At 40.6% G+C, this 20,981-nt stretch overlaps 1 protein-coding gene, 1 long non-coding RNA gene and 1 other non-coding gene across 4 annotated transcripts in view; 1 reads left to right on the top strand and 2 right to left on the bottom strand.

Moving 5' to 3' along the window:
- Nucleotides 1–578: 578 nt before the first annotated feature.
- On the bottom strand, nt 579–769 carry LOC146372894 (U2 spliceosomal RNA). Its single transcript, XR_014802441.1, has one exon. It is a non-coding gene; the product is annotated as a U2 spliceosomal RNA (small nuclear RNA).
- A 3,833-nt stretch (nt 770–4,602) lies between these two features.
- slc8a2b (solute carrier family 8 member 2b) overlaps nt 4,603–20,981 on the bottom strand; it is a 201,268-nt gene continuing 184,889 nt past the window's right edge. For both annotated transcript variants that reach the window (XM_084951825.1, XM_084951824.1), the window contains 4 exons: nt 18,789–18,913; nt 14,994–15,093; nt 10,966–11,244; nt 4,603–9,125 (listed from right to left, as the gene is read on the bottom strand). In XM_084951825.1, the coding sequence (XP_084807951.1) occupies nt 8,749–9,125; nt 10,966–11,244; nt 14,994–15,093; nt 18,789–18,913 (881 nt within the window). In that variant the 3' untranslated portion in view covers nt 4,603–8,748. The remainder of the gene's footprint in view (nt 9,126–10,965; nt 11,245–14,993; nt 15,094–18,788; nt 18,914–20,981) is intronic.
- On the top strand, nt 15,089–20,248 carry LOC146372893 (uncharacterized). Its single transcript, XR_014802300.1, has 2 exons — nt 15,089–17,765; nt 18,743–20,248. It is a non-coding gene; the product is annotated as an uncharacterized LOC146372893 (long non-coding RNA).

Genomic DNA, 20,981 nt, shown 5'->3' with positions numbered 1-20,981 from the left:
ACTGGACTACTGTAAATAAGACATTTAGTCTCACTGGAACTAGCTGTATAAATGAAGGTTAAATAAAAGAAAAATATTTACTGCAAGCAAAATAAAAATATTATCCACCAGCACTGCACCTTTTTCTTCTCTAATCAGAATACTTTAATAATCCTTAAGGAAATTGTGTGGGTTACAGTTGCTCCACGAGGATAACAGTAACAGACTGAACTAACTAAATAATATATTATATTACAAAGCCTACAAAATATGAGAAATAGCTCTAAATCACAAGCTGCTTTCTGTTTGTACTGAAGTAAATGTGCCAATATATAGAAAAGGATATTGGAAAATGATCAATAGAAGACTTAAAGACAATAAATGTAGATGTGGTTTTGTTTCCCACTGTAGATGGAAGAGTGTGCGTGTGTGCTGCTTTGTCTGCAGCAACTATGTGTTTGCATCGTTGTTGTGTTGCAACTTAATATAATAACCTAATATTCCAAATTGGTGATCAGCCACAAGAAACCGTGAGGGGTCTCAGTTACTCTGGTGCTGTGACCACCTGGCAAAACTTTTACTGTTTTTCCACATGTTTAGGGGGGTGCACCGTTCCTGGAGATACTGCAATACCAGGTCGATGCGTGGAGTGGACGGAGCAAGCCCCTATTCCATCTCCCTGTTCCAAAAATCAATTTAATATATGGTCCCCGGGTAGGGGACGTATCAGATATTAAACTGATAAGAACAGATACTACACTTGATCTTAGCCAAAAGGCCGAGAAGCGATACCAGGAATACGTCAGAGCAGACGGAGTCACTCCCCGCACCGTCTCCCTGACTCACGGTTCGGAAACGTGGTACTCGTCCGTCCAATAGGAAGCAGAAAAGCAAAAAAAACAAGTAGTACACTTAATTTAACAATATCAATGTTATAAAACTCACGCCCATTACGTTAAATACAAGTGCTATTTTCACTAACGAAACAGAGGTTTACTTTAGCAGAAAGAGTTAATGTTTTTACGTTTCTAGTTAAGAAAAAACGGACTTCACTAGCGGTCTCTGGTGGCGCGGAGGGCTAACTGCACTCTTTAAGTTACACTCTAGGGTATTTACAACAGTCAACTCCATGAACAAATTGTAAATATTAACGAACATCCTTTTTTTCTGGCTCTCGGTTTTCTTTTAGAACACCCTCTACATGAGCACCAACAGCAACAGATACCAAAGTCTGACAACATCTTACCGCTAACATGCAACAAAGTAAAGTTAGCGCATACTTTGTGTCCACAGACTTCATAAAAGTCTCCCGTAAATCCATCTGTCTGAGAACTAAACATGCTAAAAAACATTCTGCAAACTATGATAAACACGCGCTTGGTGTGAGGAAAAAGCCATTATCGCCAAAATGGCGACTGCAGTTGAGACCTAAACAGCACAAATCCACGAAGAGCTGCGGGTCAGTCAACCTGCCTTTTAAAAATAGCCGAAAAACTGGAAGAGCTTTTTTCATCGACACAGTGGTCTAAACATGAACTGATAATTATAAATTATAAAGTTATTAGGTAGAAACTGACTTACTAAAAGTCTCCGTCAACCTGCTAATTGATGCTCAGGTGGCGTCGAACTAGATCTGAGCATGCGCGGTGGTGAGTTTGACCCACTAACTCTAACCCTCTATTAAGTATCAACAGTTTTATTGTTACTCCGTGAAATAGTTTGCCATCATATAAATGTTTTTTTTTTTTTATCGGAAGCTTAATGTAGCCTTTTCACAAATAATTATGTTGGAGTTTTCATACAAATATAGCATTTATTTTGTATTTATTTATTTTTATTTAACTTTTATTTTCATTTTTAAGACTTTCACTAAGGACTCACTACTGATGGACTGTGCCACTTAACAAAATTTAATAAAAACAAATCTCCTTTTTTGTATTTTATTTGTATTTTTTTTTACAAACATCCTCCCCCTGCTTGAATTAGCCTATGATCTTTGGTTTAGGTTTGAAACACCAGGATGAACAAGGTAGAGGCAACTGCTACAGACCCTGGATAGCTTAGATGGTAGAGTATCAACCAGTTAACCCAAGGGTACAGTGTTGAAGTCCCTATTCAAGTGAAATGAAAGTCTCTTAAGTGCTTGTATTAAAGTTTAAAGTGGTGGATTTTGGGCTTAACGTTTCTGTAGCGAGCCTGGAGAGGTGAAGTTATGCTCAAGAGAGAAGTCAGTAGAAACAAAGACAGAATACATGTGTGTGAAGGAGAGGGCAACAGGTAGAAAAGTAAAGATGCAAGGAGTAGAAAGGGTGAAGGTTTATGATTTTAAATACCTGTGGTCAGCCATCCAAAACAACACGCAGTGAAGAAGAGTACAGGTGGGGTTGAGTGGGAGGAGATGAGTGTCGGTGGTGATTTGTGATAGAAGGATAACAACAAGAGTGAAAGAGGAGCTTGACAAGCTGGTAATGACGCCTGCTGTCATGTATGTTTGGAGACAGTAGCACTAACAGAAAGGCAGGTGGCAGAGTTGAAGATGCTAAGATCTTCGTTGGGAGTGAGCAGGATGGACAAAGTTAGAAATGAGTACATCAGAAGGACAGCTCAGTTTGAGCTAGTGTCAGCGTATGGATGGGCATCGGGGGTCCGGCCCACCAAGTAAAGTCACTTTGCCCTCTCAGCTGATACACTTCCGCAATAACTTATACTAATCCAAACCAGATTCGGGAGACCGATTTGGGAGCTACTTTAAGATTAGGCTTCAAACGTTCCTTTTTGATAGAGCATATAGTTAGGGTTGGATCAGTTGACCCTGCATCGTCCCTTAATTTTGCTGTTTAGATTTGGTGCTATATTAAATACAACTGAATTGAAATAAAATTCAACTGCTGCATGACTGCAGTGTGAGTTCAGTGTAACTATTTAGTTCACAGCAGTTTAGTGCTTCAGCAGCAATCCTGCTAACCAGCGTGACAGAGGACACTGAGCAGATAAGACTGCACACACCAGACACTGAAGTACCTTTCATGTGTCTTTGAAACTTAAAAATAGGTCATTCATGTGTGCTTGTGCAGCTAGTTTGAAAGCATGATATGCCCATCAAGTTCAAATAGTCTGTAGGTGGTGTTGAGTTGAGCAGTTTGGAGAAAAAGTGGGAGAGGGTTGAGATGGTTTGGACATGTGCAGAGGAGGGTGATTCTTAGTTGAGGTAAAAAGAAAAAGAAAAAGAAAAAAAAAGAAAAAGTTAAACTAACCAAGTAGTCAAAAACTAAGAAACACTCAGATTAAGCTGAGAACCATTAGATAGATAGACCCTTTTAAAACCAAAAATTAACACTTAAAGAAGCTTTGGTTGCTATATTTTAGTGCCAATTGTGATAGCTGTCTAACTCAACTGTGATGACTGACAATGATGCCATTATTTATCCTTGTTCTAGTGTAATATGTGTTAATTACCGCGTGGTTGTGTTCACTCATAGAATTTGTAGTATGTTTTTTTTTGTTCCAGGGACAAACATATTGATCCCTCCAGTTTTTCCACTTCTTTGTGCATTCCCACATGTCCATTCCTTTAGTTTCAGCGATCTTCCTCCAACAATTTGCTGATATTTCTAAGTCCTTGTATTATTATTATTATTATTATTATTATTATTATTATTATTATTCCTTGTATTTAGATGAAGATTGTTATTTTGTTATTGATAAATTCAAAAACTGGGGCAAAAAGGAAATAACCTGGAAATGCACAGGAGGACTAGAACAGAAGCAGAGCAGGACAGGTCAATCAGGAATTGTGGGCAGCACCGACGTGACAAGTACTTACGTTTTTAGGGAGCTGTGTGTCTCCACAGCTGTTCTCAAACTAACGAAGCCGCTTGGACAGGAGACGAAACCTGATGTCCTCCTTCACTTTCAACATTTCTTTCAACTTTATACTAAGCGTGTCAGTGAAAAGCTATGAAATGGAAGTTCAGCCCTCGAATCAATCCCAGTTGTTTATCAGCTTTCATTGTGATAATGAGGGAACAGGCCTCACATGGCCAAGAAAGTGCATATGGTACTTTTGAGTCTTTTAAAATTGGGGACCATATATAAAAATGAAAAATCCTCAGCTAATGCAACCCCCTTGAATTAAAGCTTTAAGTTTAAAGAAATTCAATCATGTCTTCAGCGTTTGAGTTAAAATCCACTGTGATACTGTACAGAGATACAAAAACTGTATTACTGCCCCCCCCCCAAAAAACAACCTTTGCCTTTATAGCTAAGAATTAAATTAATTACATTTGTTTTTACCTGGTGACCGGTCTGTCGAAACAGAGACACAGGCATCCATTCATTAAGCTAATTTAGCGTCACCAGTTAACCTAACATGCATAAGGGATACTCATGTGGGTACACATGGGAAAGCCCCCAGCCCACCGATTCAAATCCAGGACCCTCTTACTGTGAGGTGACCACCACTACTTATTAATCTGCAAAACATTTCACTGTATTTATGAGTCGAGACATGAAAAATGTCCTTTAAGTTTCAGATTACAGCAAGTGTTTGATAGCTGGATGACTCTACGAATCACTGACTTTGATTGTTATATTGGTTCAGTTATAAAAAATGACTCAGACACGTTGAACCTTGAAAATAAATAAACTATATTTAAATAAGGTCAACTTCACTTGATTAAAGACCTTCGTTTTCTTTCAGGAACACGTTACACCTCATGCCATGATTCAAAACCAAGTTTTTTTCTAAGATTTTTTTGTTGCATTTCATAAAAAAACTTAAATATCATCTTTAGTTAATTTATTACAGTATCGAATAAATGTTTATGTCTATCACATGACATTGTAATAATTTCAGTCATTATTTCCCTACAAAGATTCAGGCAGAGAGAAATTTTCATCATCACAGGAAACGACTTCACAGCGAGACACACTGAAGAGAGCAAGACCCGGGAGGGGAGGAGAGGAGGCTGAACACGAACACAGACACTGAAATATCATACACCAACAAACAAAAAGATGACCTGGGATGTAGCCTGGACCCAGCACAGCAGGATCTCTTTTCACAGCTTCTACAGAAACAGGTGAGGAGGAGACTCTGACTCCAGGAATGGCGCTTGTTTGTGTTTCTGTTCAGTCTGTCTGAACCGAGCAGTGGTTGTGCGTGTCACACTTGCTCACTTTATTTCACAAGAAGACTCAATGTTTTGAAATCCTATTGCGGGGAATCGATCTGACAGAATGACCGACAGGCATCCATCACAGTAGACCATGCTGCTATAACGCACGTACACCGGGCTTCTTCATCATGCATGTGCAGGGGAACACAGGAGGGGATGTAAACATGGATGCACACTGGGGAGGGGCAGGTAAGGAGGGGAGGCTGATAAGAGCCGGGGGTGGGGGCATTACATCTAGCTACAGAACAGCGAAGACCAAAGGCCGACAGTTAGTACAGAAGTTTGTGGAAACATGGAACATTGTCCGGACATTGTAGACAGTTCTGTTTTTGGCTCCTGGGCCACACCGAGGTCACAAATGCACACATTGTGGAGGTGATTCGCTCTGTTCCTGCTGGTGCTGGTCATTACACAAGAGTTCAGCAGACCTCTGCATGTGTGCGTGTGTGTGTTTCATATCTAATGTTGGTCCCACCTGGTGGTTTGAGTGAGTACTGTTCAGGGGATTGTTTGAACCTCACACACAACAAACCTGCCTCACAGCCACAGCTAATATCTACACAACTTTAGCTCACAACAGCCTGAGACTGACAATTATACTGGCAATGTTCCACACTGTTTCTTTATGTAAACATGCTACTTACACTCAAAGTTCCTCCGTCACAAGGACAACATGAAGAAGTGTACACTGGCGGAGGGTTACAACAAACACTGCGGCAGGAAAAAAAGACACGGACCGAGCTTGAACAAAGTAAGCTGCAGCTGAACCTTTTCTCGTATTGCACATTGAAACCTAATTCCATGAATAAACTCCAAACTGTTCTCCTCAAGGACCTGCAGCACATCTTATGCTTAGAGAAATAATCTTCTATAAATAAATAAATAAATATATAAATTATCTACTATACATGAAAAACAAAGACACAAATGAGTTAGCGGACCGTGTATTTCAGTAAATTAGATGCTTTAAAGTTTGGTTATGATGCACTACTACACCGTTAAAGGGGAGATTCCTCTCTGTGGAAAATATATCAAAGTCTAATCCACTAAATTCAGACACCATGTAGTCTACATACCAGCTTTATACACTGAAACTATCCTAAATGTCGTTTAGAAATACAAAAAAATCTACCTTGGCTACATCTGCAAGGAAAAAGATACAAAACTGGATTTTAGAAAGTTTACAAAGTTAGTCAGGGTTAACCAATCGAATCCTTTTCAAATTGTCATGTTTAACAACAATAATGAAGAGTTCCACTTGTATAGCACTTATCATCTGTGGGTGAGAGGTTTATAATGCAATGTCCTCAAAGAAATATATTTAATAGGACTGAAATTAGGCAGTTACAATACTACTAATAATAATAATTGAAGCTTTTAGTCATTATTATTATTATAAGACAATCTTACTGCTGTTTGTTGTGACATTTTTCACACTCTGGCTTTCCTGCTTCATGCATCTCAGTGCTGAACATAGTAGCCCTGAAATGCCAGCGTGGAAATGTCGAAACAAATCAGAGCGTGTTCGCAAACCATCCAGTGTTTTATGGTGTATTTAGCAGCCAATTTCTTCAGTAGCTTGTGAACATTTGTTCCAAGTCTGCCATGCAATACTGAGCAACACATGCATGCCTTGCAGAGCCGTGTTTCCTAATGCATTTCCCATAGAAACCAGTCTCTGCTGTGGCACTATGCCACTCCTGTGTAGACATCCTCGTTTGAAGTAGACCCTCTGGTGAATGAGAGGCGATGAATTACATTGCACGGGACAACATGATGGGTCCACCTGGATCTGGTGTTAGCCGAACCAGTGGAAACTCGAGACAGTTCTCCCTTCGTATATTGCACAGTAACCACTTATAGAATGATGGAGGAAAAGATAAGCACAACACAGTGTTTTAGTTATGTTAAATAAAGTGCAGCCTGGGCAGTTTGTACAGCAGAAATCTTGAATACTAGATTTTTTTACTTGAGCTTCCCTTAAGGCATTCTTTGTTTGCTATCTTAAAGCATTAGTGTGCTGTAGACTACAGTCCTGCAGCCTAATTAATGTGTAGATTATTAGCTTTTTCCTAACAAATGCTGCAGACCGGATGTTGATGATCGCAGTCAGCAACTTTAGAGACTTTATTTTTGAGAGTAAACTAACACTGTTGAGTCCTGTTGTCTGCCCATGCTGCTGTTGCTTAAGATAAAGGAATGGACGAGTCTGCCACTAACAGTAACACAGTGATGGCTGACTGCAGCTCATCAGCCCATCTGACTGCCTCAGACAAAGTTTATAAATGACACTGCACACATCGGGAGTGTGAGAGCGCATATTTGGTCCTTCAGGAGATGAAAATGTCCTTTTTGTTCCTCCTGGACCAAACGGCTTCTTCTGTTTTATACAGGAAGATTTAACATCAAGGACTAGCTGACAGTTTCTGTTCACCGAGTCGACACAAAAACACAGGGATGTAATTTACAGGTGGATAATCAGGCTGGTTATTCCCTTTTTCATAGCATGTACATGACATATAATGTGAAGATGCTCTGTACATGGCTATACATGCAAAAAATAATCTTTCAGCTTTATATGCAAGCCCCTGTCAGAGGGGCTGTGGTCTGGTAAAGCGATTGGTACACGGATGTTCTTTTAGTCAGTGTTACACTTATGCAGCTTCCTATTTGCTTGTTTTGGTTGCTAAAACTTTTATTTTCCACTTAGCATGTCGCTAAAACTAAAACCGCTGACATTTGCAATCTTTGCAACTACCAGTGTTCCAGTCTGTGCATGAATTCGAAAATCATCTAAGCTTTGCTGACAACGACAGTAGAAACCTGCGTTTCTGCCTCTGCATCCTTTTGTGTGGCAGCCTGCCCTGTGAAATTACTGCACTCTATATGAACACTGGTTTGTACTATTTACAGCGCGTGTGGAGAGCCACCTTCAGCTATACTGTGTATTAGACAAGCATCACCACTATATAAGAATCTCTTGTAGTAAACAAATGTAATGTTGTTGTAAACATTCGACTCCTTATTTGATGCAGTGCTCCTCCACTTCCTCAGTGAAGAAGCATGAAGCTGCAGAGTTGATGGACTGAATGAGAGACTAAAGGAAAACAAAACTATTTTTCCTTCTATGCTCACAGGATTGTGATCCATCTCAGTGGTCTGATCCTGCAAGTGAGCTCCTCAACTCAAAAAAAAAGATAAATACACACCTGGCTTTAATGTGAATAAAGCATCCTCTGACTGACCTGACCTTCTTTTTACCTCTGAATCTCCCGTCACAGTCATTCTCTGTCACTCTCCGTCTGCTCCCCCTTAACTATCTGCAGTAACCTTTCGTTTTCACGCTCTCACCCTCCAAAAATACTTCCTCTTAACCCTCATCTTTCAAGTAACAATGAGTGTGTTTGAAACGCGCTGTTTACACATGCTTAAATGTAGTGTTTGTGTGTTTGTGAACATGTATCTGAAGCCCTATTAACCAGATGAATCTTACACTTGTTTCGTGTTAAACCGTGGACTGAATGGACTGACAGTCAAAGATTTTGTGTGTGCTGCTGTGCAAAATTCTTCTGGAACATTCTTCATCTCCTCTTTAAAAGCCGTTGATGTGACAGTAGGCCTCCAGGCTGGAGAAGAGGATGTAGAGGAACCACAGACCCAGGAACAGGAGAGTGGTCAGGAGGCGGGACACTTTCGGGCCGCCGAGCTCTCCGCCGATGGAGGGCCGGCGTCTGAACAATAGCACGGACATGCAGATGAACGCGAAGATGGTGAAGAGCGTGACGGAGAACGCCAGTGATCCAGGATCCACCTGGAACTCCTTTCCTTTGATTCTCCAGTACACGGCAGCCACTGACCACGCCACTCCGATCCCCAGGAACACGTTAACTGCGTTGCTGCCAGTGACATTTCCAACCGATGCGTCCGCATGCTGGTCCTGTATGGCAGCCACTTTGCTAGCAAAGGTGTCTGGGGGAGGAAAAAGTGGAAAATGTGGGTCATACACCTTCAAGCACACACAAACAAACACACAGACAGAAAGACAATCGCCCTCCCAGAAAATGTTTTTTATCCATCCATCCAACCATTCGCTTCCGCTTATCCTTTTCAGGGTCACGGGGGGCGCTGGAGCCTATCCCAGCTGTCATAGGGCGAGGGGCAGGGTACACCCTGGACAGGTCGTCAGTCTGTCGCAGGGCTAACACACAGAGACAGACAACCATTCGCACTCAGGTTCACTCCCGCATTCACACCTGTGGACAATTTAGATTAAACAATTAACCTATCCCCACAAACTGCATGTCTTTGGACTGTGGGAGGAAGCCGGAGTAATGTTTTTAATAGAATATTTAATAGAATAGACTAGGGATGCACCGATACCGATACTGGTATCGGGTATCGGGGCCGATACTGTAAAATGTGTGTGTACTCATACTCGTAAAAGTTAACTGATACCATGAACCGATACTAACTTATTTCATTAATCAGAGGGTGGCTTGTCATTTTTGTTGTAGTTTTTTAGATTGGCCACTAGGGGGACATCCCGCGCTAAACAGGCACAGGGTTAGACGAGTCAGACTGGCAGCTCCAGATAAAAAAAGAGAAACTGGAGGCTGCTGTAGCTAGGCTAAACAAAATGTCAGCAGAGTGGACCGGAACAGCCAACTTTAACTCAGGTTTTGGAAAAGCGATGAAAAATGTCAAGAGAAAATCCACGGGCAGTTAAAATAACAGAGGCTCTGACTCATTTTATCGCTCTGGATGACCAGCCAATGCCAGTCGTGGAAAACATAGGATTCTTCTCAGCATACTCGAGCTGCGATATGAAATTCCCAGCCGCCCACACATCAGGGAGATAATGGTGCCAAAACTTTCTAAAGAGGTAAAGACAAGCAGTGTGTGCGCGATGTCAGTCCTTGGTTTAACGGCACAGTGGACCGATGATCCAGGGGCAGATGGGGAGTTCGTTCGTCAATGCCAAATACTTTCGTTATTTTGTTTGTTTGTTTACAATATGGACACTCTGCAACAATTTAAAAGTTTATTTTATTCTCAAACCTAATTTGTATTTATTTTATTCCAAACAGAAGTGTTTATTAATTATTCCGAAAGCTCGAGACAGTGCCAATAGTTCAGTGATATTTTGTTAAATTACAATGTGGAGACTCTGCAATAATTTAACAGAAGTGCTTATTTTTCACTTGAAATTTTTTTGTGGTCATTTTTATTAAGATATTATTTATTATCGGCAGAGAATAAAATAAAACCTGTCTTCCAATCCATTGCATTTGTGTGTGTGTGTGTGTGTGTGTGTGTGTGTGTGGTAGAAGCATCGGTTTTTGTACTCTGTATCGGCAAGTACTCAGATCCAAGTATCGGTATCGTATCGGTTTGAAAAAATTGGTATCGTTGCATCCCTAGAATAGACACAAAATGGCCAGAAAGACAAACAAATCACCACTATTCTTATTGTATATATTGTATATCATATTCCTCTGTTCCTCTGTCTCTCTTGCTGCATTGAGCATGAGTATGACAAAAGAATTTAAATAAAGTTCTTCTTATCTTATCTTACAAAACAAAAGATACAAATAAATGATTATAAACAGATGCAAAAAAGCAAAATGATGCAAAATGGCTGAAAGACACAAAACAACTACAAAGAGTTACAAGTTACAAAGTGACACTACATGCACTCATAAATCTGGGTATTCTCCCATAATCCATCCAATACTCACAGCAATCAAATCATCCATGCTCCTTTCTGCCTTTTCTTTCTCTCACACAGTGAAACGGGACATTTACTCACCTGGAATGGAAGTTCCCAGTGCCACAAACACCACGGCGGTCACGGTGTCCCGCAGCCCCACAGTGCAGCCGAAATGTGATGCCAAATCCCCGATGATGGCGGTGAGGAGGCCGATGACGCTGATGGACACGAAGAAGCAGGCCCAGCCGTTCCAGTACTCTGTTGGCGGGACGCAGGCGAACAGAACCTTCCAGAAGACAGTGAGGAAATGCATGACGTAGTCATAACAAGATGGAAGGCGCTCCTCACGACCTTCCTCCTCATCATCATCGCCATCACCTGGAGGAGCCAAACACACAGTGATATTTTTTACAGGTTACGAACAGCATGGAGATCATACTACTCAGAGTACTCAGGGGGTTTGGACCCAGTACGTGACCTGGGTTTACGCTGTCACGAGGAAGGTCTTTTTGATTCTGTAGGTGATGTGTGGGATTAATGTCCTGCCAGTTTCATGGCGTGGCAGGATATTAATCCCATAAATGTGCTGTTGCAGTCGTAGCTCTCTAACCCTGAAGTGACCAAACTATCTCAGCACCTTAAAGGACAGAGCAGTCTTTGACTTTTGTACAGGAACACTTTAAAAAATCTTTATCATACTTTTACTGGGTCCTTTATCTATTACATATTTCTTAAATGTTGAAATGTTAAAGAAATAAGCTTATTTGAACAGCCATCATCTCTTACTTCATACAAACCAGATTGTCCTTGTTTTTGAAAAAAAAAATCTTATATTTAACATAACAAAATACAATGAAAACAAAACTCATCACTCATTTTTCATTATCCACTCCATAACAGGGGCTAATTCCTGTAAAAAGCTATGAAAAGTTGTAGAATTAGACAAATTAATGATATAGGAAACATTTTTATAATAGAAATATCACAGCTACACATAGAAATATGCTTCAAGGAATACAGTTAACTGACTGTCTGCAGAGATCTGTTACTTCCACTAGATGGTGGCCTTCACTTACAAATCTGACCTCCACCGACCCTTCATGCCTGAAAAAGGCAGCTATTTAAAATATTAGACTTATTATTTTTCTTACACTACAGACTAGAAGCATGCTAATATATTTTACTGATTAGAGGAGCAGTTTACAGCAACATTTGGTGCTTTGTTTTTAGGGATTGAATTATGTCTAATTCAAGCATCTTTTTCTCATTTAGCATAATTTACCTGCAATGTTATTACGGTTTTACATTTCAGTTAAATCACACTGTCACACAGAATTCAATGACAGACAGAGAGATTGGTGTTTCCATAAGAACAGATGACTCTATTTTCTTCAATGTGTTTTTTCTATACAACATTTACAGATCAATGCCTTTGGAAGTGACACAAAAAAACAACAACATTACAAGCTAGCATGTTTTTGTGCATGTGACATGCTGTAGATGCTGTCTGAATCCAAGAAGAGGAAACAGCACACACTGGGCTACAGGGACCGGTAGAGGTGGGTGTAGGACTAGACAATAATGATGATTAAACACCTCAGCGACCCTGGGTAAGGTGTTCCCACAGCTCTGCTGCTACTCTGCTCTCTCTGGCTAAGGGCAACGTCTCTGTGATGAATCAGCTGTTTATGTGCTCGAGAAGAGGAATGAATCTTTTCTTTTTTATCTGACTAATTTTTGGGGCGAAGATACAATGTAACAAATGCACTCTGAGTACATACTGTGTATAAAAATAGATGTAGCAACCAGGTCTGGAAAATAAAGCCATTCTTTTAAATGAAATTCTTTTAAATCACCAGAAAGGTGGGAACTCTTGAGGTTGAAGAAAGGAGACTTGTACATGAGCTCCCTCACCTTCCTGATGCGTTTATGCTCTTAATTGGTAATTTTAGATGACAACAAAAAGAACATGAAGGTCATTTTGTAGCTTTTGAGGATAGAGGATAAAGCAGGGTATGCTTCATCAAGGGATTTACAAGTCACCCACGTATGAAGACGCAGTGTCACTTTGATTCTAACTCAGATCCACCCCTCCCTTAGCTGATGATGCCACAACGCTGATCAATTGGTGACGTCACAGTATATCTTTTATATACAGTCTGTGACCCTGGTATAAGGCCCCGCCTTGGTAAAATCCCCTTTTACCCACAACATTTGATCAGTCTTCTCCTTCAGTGAAATTCATCTGGCAGCTTTTAAACAGCCAATGTCAGTATCTTCTAAAGCAAAGCTGGGAAAACTCTGCATCTCATTATTGAAACAAAACACAAAGAGGGCAGACTTCCTGTTGCCTGAGTGATTTTGAGTTCACTGTTTTGAGCACATTAAAAGGTGATTGGACATTTTTTTAACATGAGTTCTGGCTTAATGTGGAGATAGTTAACTTGCCAGTAAACACAGACAGGAAGCTGTATTACAGCTGATGGTGCTCAACTCTGAACATCTGTTGAGCTATAGCTGTGTTAAACATCCCTGTAAGCGGGAGCCCAGGGAGGGAACTTCCCCTCCTATCTATCTTTAATAAATCTTACTATTACCGACCAGGCTGGTAACCATTTAGCATCTTAACTGGGAGGAGTGATTTTCTGTGTATCATACCAAGAGACTGTAACTTGGCTAAATTCTAGTCTAGACATCAAATGAAAACTTGTGCATACAAATCTGAGTTACCAAAACTGTCTTCCTGAAGAATCTTTAATAAACAGCAGACGATGCAAACAATCAGGTGTCAGTAGCTAACAAGGCTTTGTTCGGGCTGGCGTAACATCAATACCAGTCTGCTGGCTGGATGAAAGCTCACTCATTCAGCAGCCTCCTATCCTAATACTGTGCTATCTTATAGCTATACACACATTAGGCCAGACAGTGTACATGAATTACACCAGCATGAAGCAACATTACAGTAGCACTCATATCTCTACTTGAACCTAGCAGTAGTGGACTAATTAATAAAATTTGTCATGATGGGAAAATGATTGAATTCATTTAAACAGTGCCAAAATCACAACACCACCTGCCTCGAGGAGCTTTATATTATGGAGATGACCAAGTTAAAGAGGCACTTGGAAAACATATGGTCCTTTTTTGTGCCCATTTGGGTAATGACACGGTTTTGTAATTGTGTCTCTGTACACCTAATGGTGGATTTTAAAACATATAATCAAGATGTGACTGAAGTGCAAATGTGAGGCTTTAGTGTAAAAAAGGGATCAACAGCTTTTCTTTTAGTTTCATTAGTTTACAAAATGCTAAAACGTCAATTTAATTCATTATGAATCAAGTCAATGTGTCACAGCAGTCTGCTTGAGGGTGTGGATCAATTTTTAAAGCACAGTAGGCTCTTTAATGGCACTTTTACAGATGGCCAAAATCAAAATCATTGTTACGTGTCTGCAGGCTGCTTGTTTTCTTTCCCTCTCCTTTTGTTTGCCATTTACTCAGGTACACAGACTGCAGGCTGGTGTCAATTTGGGGATCTCCAGCTAATTAGAGAAAGGAGGCTTTGATTGGACAAACCAGGAGTGCACACCTTGATAAGGAGACTCACCTGTTGCTGGGGGTGGATCTTGCTTCCTTGCTTAGAATTGTTTGGCACATGTGTAGAGCGCCTCTGGTGTATTTCATTTGTTTGAAGGTTGTGGTTTGAGTAAAGAGGAGTAGTTAAGTCTGGGGACCCCATACACCTACTCACATGGAGTCCTTTCTGTTAGAAACACTAGATAAGTAGGTTGGTGTCATCCATGTTTTTGTTTTTTTGGCACAACCTAACTGTCCCTTTCTCCCCCATATTTGTTGTATGAATTTTGGTTATTGTTTTTGTGAGAAAGCTGCCATTAAACTTGTTTCTGTTTATAAAACTTGTACCGAGTATCTGGAGTTGTTGTGTTACCCCCTCCTGCCCTCGAGGAGGCGTAACAATCCTAAACTTCAGATGATCCTCGGTCACACTCACAGCTTCTGCTTAGACTGGCTGACTGTGTCGTTAAAGGGGGAAGAGCGTCCATGTGACAGCTGTTTGTTCACTCTAGTAATGCGTCCACTGACAGACTCTCACAAACAGAGCTCACCTGCACTGACAGTGACCGCCTCCACAAACTGTTCCCTCCAGGAGTGTGTGCCGATAACCAGCGCCAAGTTGGTCTTCTTAATGAGCTTGTCAACAGTGCTCTGCCAATCACAAGCACAACACACTTCATTAGCAAGCAATTAAATCCAAGGATAGGTGACAAGAGTCACTCAGGTGAGATAGAGCTTGTTAGTCATGCTTTGTGCAGCTGAAGGGAAGAGGAGAAAAGTTTGAAAAATGAACTATTTAGGGGGCCTTCAAAAACTCACACATATGAGTTTACCTGTCAGGAGGACGGTTTTGGCTTAAAAGTGCAGCCGGCAGGTGGGACGGCTCTAATAAAAGATGCTCCTGTGCTGCGTTATAGGAAGTGTTAGGAGGAAGACTATTTCTGGGCATTTGATTCAGTTTTGACAGTTACAGTGTATGAAAAAAAGGATTTGCCCGCTCGTTTATATTTCAGCTCATCAAACACAATGTAATATTATAAAGCTAGGCAAAGGAAACCTGAGTAAATGCAAAATGCAGTTTCTAAATGATGATTTCATTTATTAAGGGGAAAAGCTCTGCACTCTGATTTTCATACTAACAGTGCTGACCATGAGGACAACCAACCAGATCCAGCTGATGGTTTACCTGCAAACTCTCACAGAAGCTGAACAGATGCATCATAAAGACGAGCTTTGTTTGTCTTTGTGATTTCTTACTTGCAAAGAATCACAACAGCAGATGTGGCACAGATTTCTTCATCTGATATAATCCTTGACACAACCCTCTCCCCAGGATTTGTGTCTCCACCTGGTTTTGATCTCGGGATCTTTTGCATATTAGGTGATCGTGTTAACCACGACCACCTAAATTAAATGACACTGTATTTATTACGAGTTGCGTAAGCTTTCATGACATCTGTCATATATGAAGAGAGGCAGACAAAGACACCACATCAGATATTTCACTCACTTGACATTTTTTTCTTTTTCTTTTCAGATTATTTAATTTTCCATATAATGACACACCCATCATCAGTTCAATTCAGTTAGAGGAGCTGTGTGTAGACCTCGAAGCCAAAACATCAACATCTGGGCATCGATGATAAAATCGTCTCTGTATGATTGAAGTACGTGCAGTTTGTCTGCAGCTGCACAAACACATGAGGTGAAAGCTCAGTGTGCTCGGTCGAGTTTGGAGCTGTGAAACTCACTTCAGCAATTTAACCAGCAAATACAAGAAGGAGCAGATGATAAAGTGCAAACATGCACACCTCTCCCACTGTTTTACATACTTCACAGTGACTGCGTTATTCCTCAAGGTCACTCACACTATCCACTAATGATGAGCGACAAGTACAATTTTATTTGATCACAAGGGGTTGGTTTAATCAAGCGGAGGATGACGATCTGGTGTCTCAGTGGACGGTGTTTGATGTGATGATGGAATGATGGCTCTCCTCCGTCGGCTTTGTTGATGTTTGTTCAGCGCTCGTTCCTCGTGTAATTAATCCTCAAACAAATCCAAGCTTCTGCTCGTGTTTAATTGGCTTAGAGTGAGACTGGTGTTTGAGTTGTTCGTGTCCTTTGTTGAGCTGACCTTATCTGCTTTGACACGTTTTGTGTTAATTAGATTCCAGATCATTCAGAGGAAAGCATAAAAGCAAACAAGGTGTATTTCAGCGACTGCTTATTGTGACAGCACTTGTGTTATTCACTGCATTTAAGAAGGATTTTCATGATTTAAAACCTGTGAAACACCCACTGCTTACATAAGAGCTGATGATAACAGGAATTAAGAGAACTTATTGATGGTTAAGTTATTTAATTTTGTGTATTTCACACAGACTCAGACCTGTAATACAATAAAAACCTCCTAGCAAAACAGAAAATGGTTCTTTCACATGAGTGACCTGATACAATTCCTTAATTAAACGTTCGTGAAGTGTAATTAAAAATGATGGATTATCATCCATCCAAATGGTCCTTCTGCATGTTTGTCACCAGTAAACTAATCTAATGTTATGGCTTGGAGCATGCAGGAGGCAGAGGGCTTATGTGGAGGTGGTGGCTGCTTTTATTTGCTTAAAATACAACCTGAGCCCAGCCCAAAGCACCATGCAAATATCTGGACAGCTTGCAGAGGAAAGAAGCACACGGAGGATGCTCTGCAAACTCTAAGAGAGTCTGCATCCTCCGTGTGCCTCGACAGAGCTGCTATATTGAGGGCAACTCATGCATTTTCAATCATTTAAACCCACTTTAGACCGGCACACTGAGAGAGGGTTAAGACCGAGGTTTAACAATGTGAGAAAGAGCGTAAAGGTGGATTGCATAACTCTGCCAGGAGAGCACAGTTCCTTCTATTTAGCATTTGTTTTTGCCCTCAGAAATCAGTAAATTAACCTCTGTCTGCAGTGAAATGGAAATATCATGAGGTCAAAGAAAGATGTGAGGGAAAAGAGAGTCTCAGTGCACAGAAAATGCAACCTCTCTACTCTAAAGGCTTCTTCGTGATGTGACCGTAGATGCCTGCTGGGTTGATAACACCCTGAAGAGTGTGACTCATGGGTGCATGCTCTCCCTGTGTCTGCATGTCCTCCAGCTTCCTTCCACAGATGAATAACGTGAATATTGGGTAATTGTAAATTGGCCGTAGGCATGAATGGTTGTGTCTCTCTCTCTCTGTGTTAGTGCAGCAGTAGACTGACAACTTCCATAGTGTACCCTGCTACTGGGCCTACAACAGCAGTGATGAGCTCCAGCACCCGAGAGACTCTGAACTGGTAAGAACTGGTCAAGAAAATGAATGAATGGATCACCATAATTAACATTTACATGGTGGGATAGAATTATCTCCGTTTCTTTCATAAATAAAAGGTCCAGCAGATGCTAAAGGTGGTAATAGAAAAGCACTGAGCCACCTGTCCTTATAAATAAACGATTATTACAGTTGCCATGCTTATATGGAATATGTGCATGGCATGAGGTGTGTGTATACAAAAGTGAAATTCATCAAAGTAACAAAATACAGAAATATTAGTTCACTTGAAATTAAAATAGCACAAAATAAAATGTTATTTACTCACTGGCTCTGGACCTGTGTTGGCTCTGACTCAGTCCTCCCGCCTAAACCAATTCTTAGTCCTAAGCCACTAAACACAACCCAGTCAGAGGAGCTGTAGGGCGAGCTGTATGTTTGTAGTGTTCCCTTTGAGGCTTTTCAAAGTTAAAACCATGCAAAGGGTCATACATACACTCACTACATACGCTGGCACAGCTGGCAGCCTTAACCCAATTTCCCTCGGGATGAATAAAGTATGATCAAACGATCACTGCCCTCATTTAGGAACTACAACCCAACTGCTATGAAAGACTGTTGGAGTTTGTATTGAGGCCACAGGAGGAAAAGCCCTTTCTGGTGTGCATTTAAACTTGTTGCAAGTCAGCTTAGATTTGTTGTGTTTCTTCTAATAACACTACAAATCTAGTGTTACAAAACAAGCCCACATCCTATCACACTCTGTCCTCTGCAGCTCCCTCAAACAACGTGCTGAGCTCTGCTTTATCCCAAATGGAGTTTCTATGCTGCTTCTTCTCCTTTCATTGTTTTTAACTGCAATAAATAAATCAAGTGGAGTGATAAACGTTAAAGCTGCTGTGGGGCAATAATCAATAAGTCATCAATGTATTAAATTTTAACACATTCAATAACTTCAATAAAAAAAAGACATGCAGCAATAAATTTCTTTTTACTGCACAGAGAGGACAACGATGTGACAGAGGAAGAAGAGAAGATGAATCATCACCTTGAACTCATACGACTCTTCAATGACCACCTCCAGGCGGCTGTGCTCTCCCAGGATGGGCTTCCCCATCTCTGCTATCCTCCGAGCCTCCTCCTCCTCAGCAGTCATCTGCCCCTCTGTCCCCTCTGTGGAAGATGGATGTGAAGGAAAGAGAAGGGACAGCACAGTGAGACTGGCCTGAAACTAAGAAACTTGTAATGGTACTTCCACAATGAAGTGTTTTATTTTAAGGAGCACCAAAAGATTTCACAAGATTTTACTTTTGTCAGTTTTAGTTTCATTATTATCATAATCAAAATGATCATCTTCACCATCATCGATGTGGTGATTTAAGCTGCAGTGTTTCCAATTTTACTTACAGTAAATAAACAACCTGGTTAACTCAAATTTTCTACCAGCATTAAAACCAGACCAACTGGGGCATAAATGTTTTTCAAACAGGTTAGGGTATGTTTCGGGTGGGGCTTGTACGGCTTAAAGTCAGTAAGGCTACGTTCACTCTGCAGGTCTTAATGCTCAATTCCGATTTTTTGATCAAATCCGATTTTTTTGTCTGCTCGTTCACACTACAAATAAAATGCGACAGCAAACGCGCTCTAGTGTGAACGCTCAAAGCGGCCAGCATGCGCAAAAGAAGACGTCACACACAACGCGCTCTGTTTAGACCCAGAGCAAACAATATTGTTTGACTGATGGCCCTTAATATAAATACTTCGGACTTCACGTTTCCCAATTTTGCTTTAAGTTATTTTGTTATTTACATAATAATGTAAATAACCTAATAATGATCCTTATTGCTGTTTTAGAGGGGCGGTGCTTCAAAGGATAGTTGCAGATTTCTGTCAGAATCTGCAGATTATGCAGTACAAATAAAATGTTCACGTTTCTCCAACGTTGTCTTCCCAGCAGTTTCACCGGATGGCCAGGAAGCGTTCGCGATGTCTTCTCCGGCGCTAATAATTGGCGTCTGTCTTGTGTCAGTGACGTAAAAGACGGATTTAATGCGACTTGACCGTTCAAACAGCAGTCGCTTTCTGAAACATCGGATATGTATCGGATTCAGTACCACATACGAAAGTGACCCAGATCGGATTTGAAAATATCGGATTTGTGCCGTTCACACTGTCACACCATGATCGGATATGGGTCGCATAGGGTCAAAAAAATTAGGATTTGATGCGCTTTCGCCTGCAGTGTGAACGTAGCCAAATTCAAGTCAGTTTTAAAATGTTGATACCACAAACAGGTTGACTTGGTTTAAGTGGCAGGCAATAAACAGAATGGAACACACTGAAATGTGTTGAAATCACTGATTTGTTAGTGAATCCATTTCCGTCCTGGAGGAGTTTACTGTACATTTTTTCTTATGAAATTTAAGTTAATGACACTCTTTGTGGAAAACAGTGGTACTTATGTAAACTATATTTCTGAAAAAATAAAATTGAACCATGAAACCCACATATTGAAACTTAAACCAACAGTTTTGGACTCAAAGATTTATTTTCCTGTGACCCAGAGCAAAAAAAATAAATTCATTTTGCATAATAAATGACTTAAACAAATAAAAATTATAACTGCACAAATTGACTCACTGTGTCTTTGTTATTAAAAAAATAAATCAGTGTTAACAAATGGAAAATTAGTTATGTGAGGCCTTCCTCTTAACCAAGCAACATTGTTGCCTTTTTAGTGTTTAAGGGGGGAATACACTGATCAATAGAAATAAGGTGATAACATTTGAAAAGTTTTGCGTTTTTTGCGGTCTGTTTAAAGTGCACCTGTTTTGCTTTTTCTTATTTGCTGCCATGCATTTACACTGGTACAATGGTGGATGGCCAAAGTTTCGCATTATGAGGTCAGCATATATATAATTACGCTAAAAGGTCAGCTGTAACTTTGGCTCTGTATGAAGTCAGTGAGAGAGGACATCCCAAATCCCTGCGAGAACAGAAGCTACCCCCACCTGCTGTTTAAAACTTTATGGGGGGCAGTCAATCAAAAGAAAGTTGACTTATGAGGGGAGGAGCTAAAGCAGCTTGTTTCAGACTGTGGATAAGCCGAGGCTGCAGTATAGCCCTTCAGTTTAAGGATCATCATGAACGTTGACTCATGAAAAGCTTCTCCAGTGGAGTCTGATAATAAAACTAAGCAGCTGAAAATGAGCACAAACGGTCAACTTTATGCCAAAACAAC

The sequence above is a fragment of the Perissodus microlepis genome, chromosome 14 (genome assembly GCF_051167445.1).
Source record: "Perissodus microlepis isolate ML-2025 ecotype Zambia chromosome 14, ASM5116744v1, whole genome shotgun sequence".
Taxonomy (NCBI): domain Eukaryota; kingdom Metazoa; phylum Chordata; class Actinopteri; order Cichliformes; family Cichlidae; genus Perissodus; species Perissodus microlepis.
The sequence above is the reverse complement of the archived record's forward strand: the minus strand, read 5'-3'. Positions and strand labels throughout refer to the sequence as shown.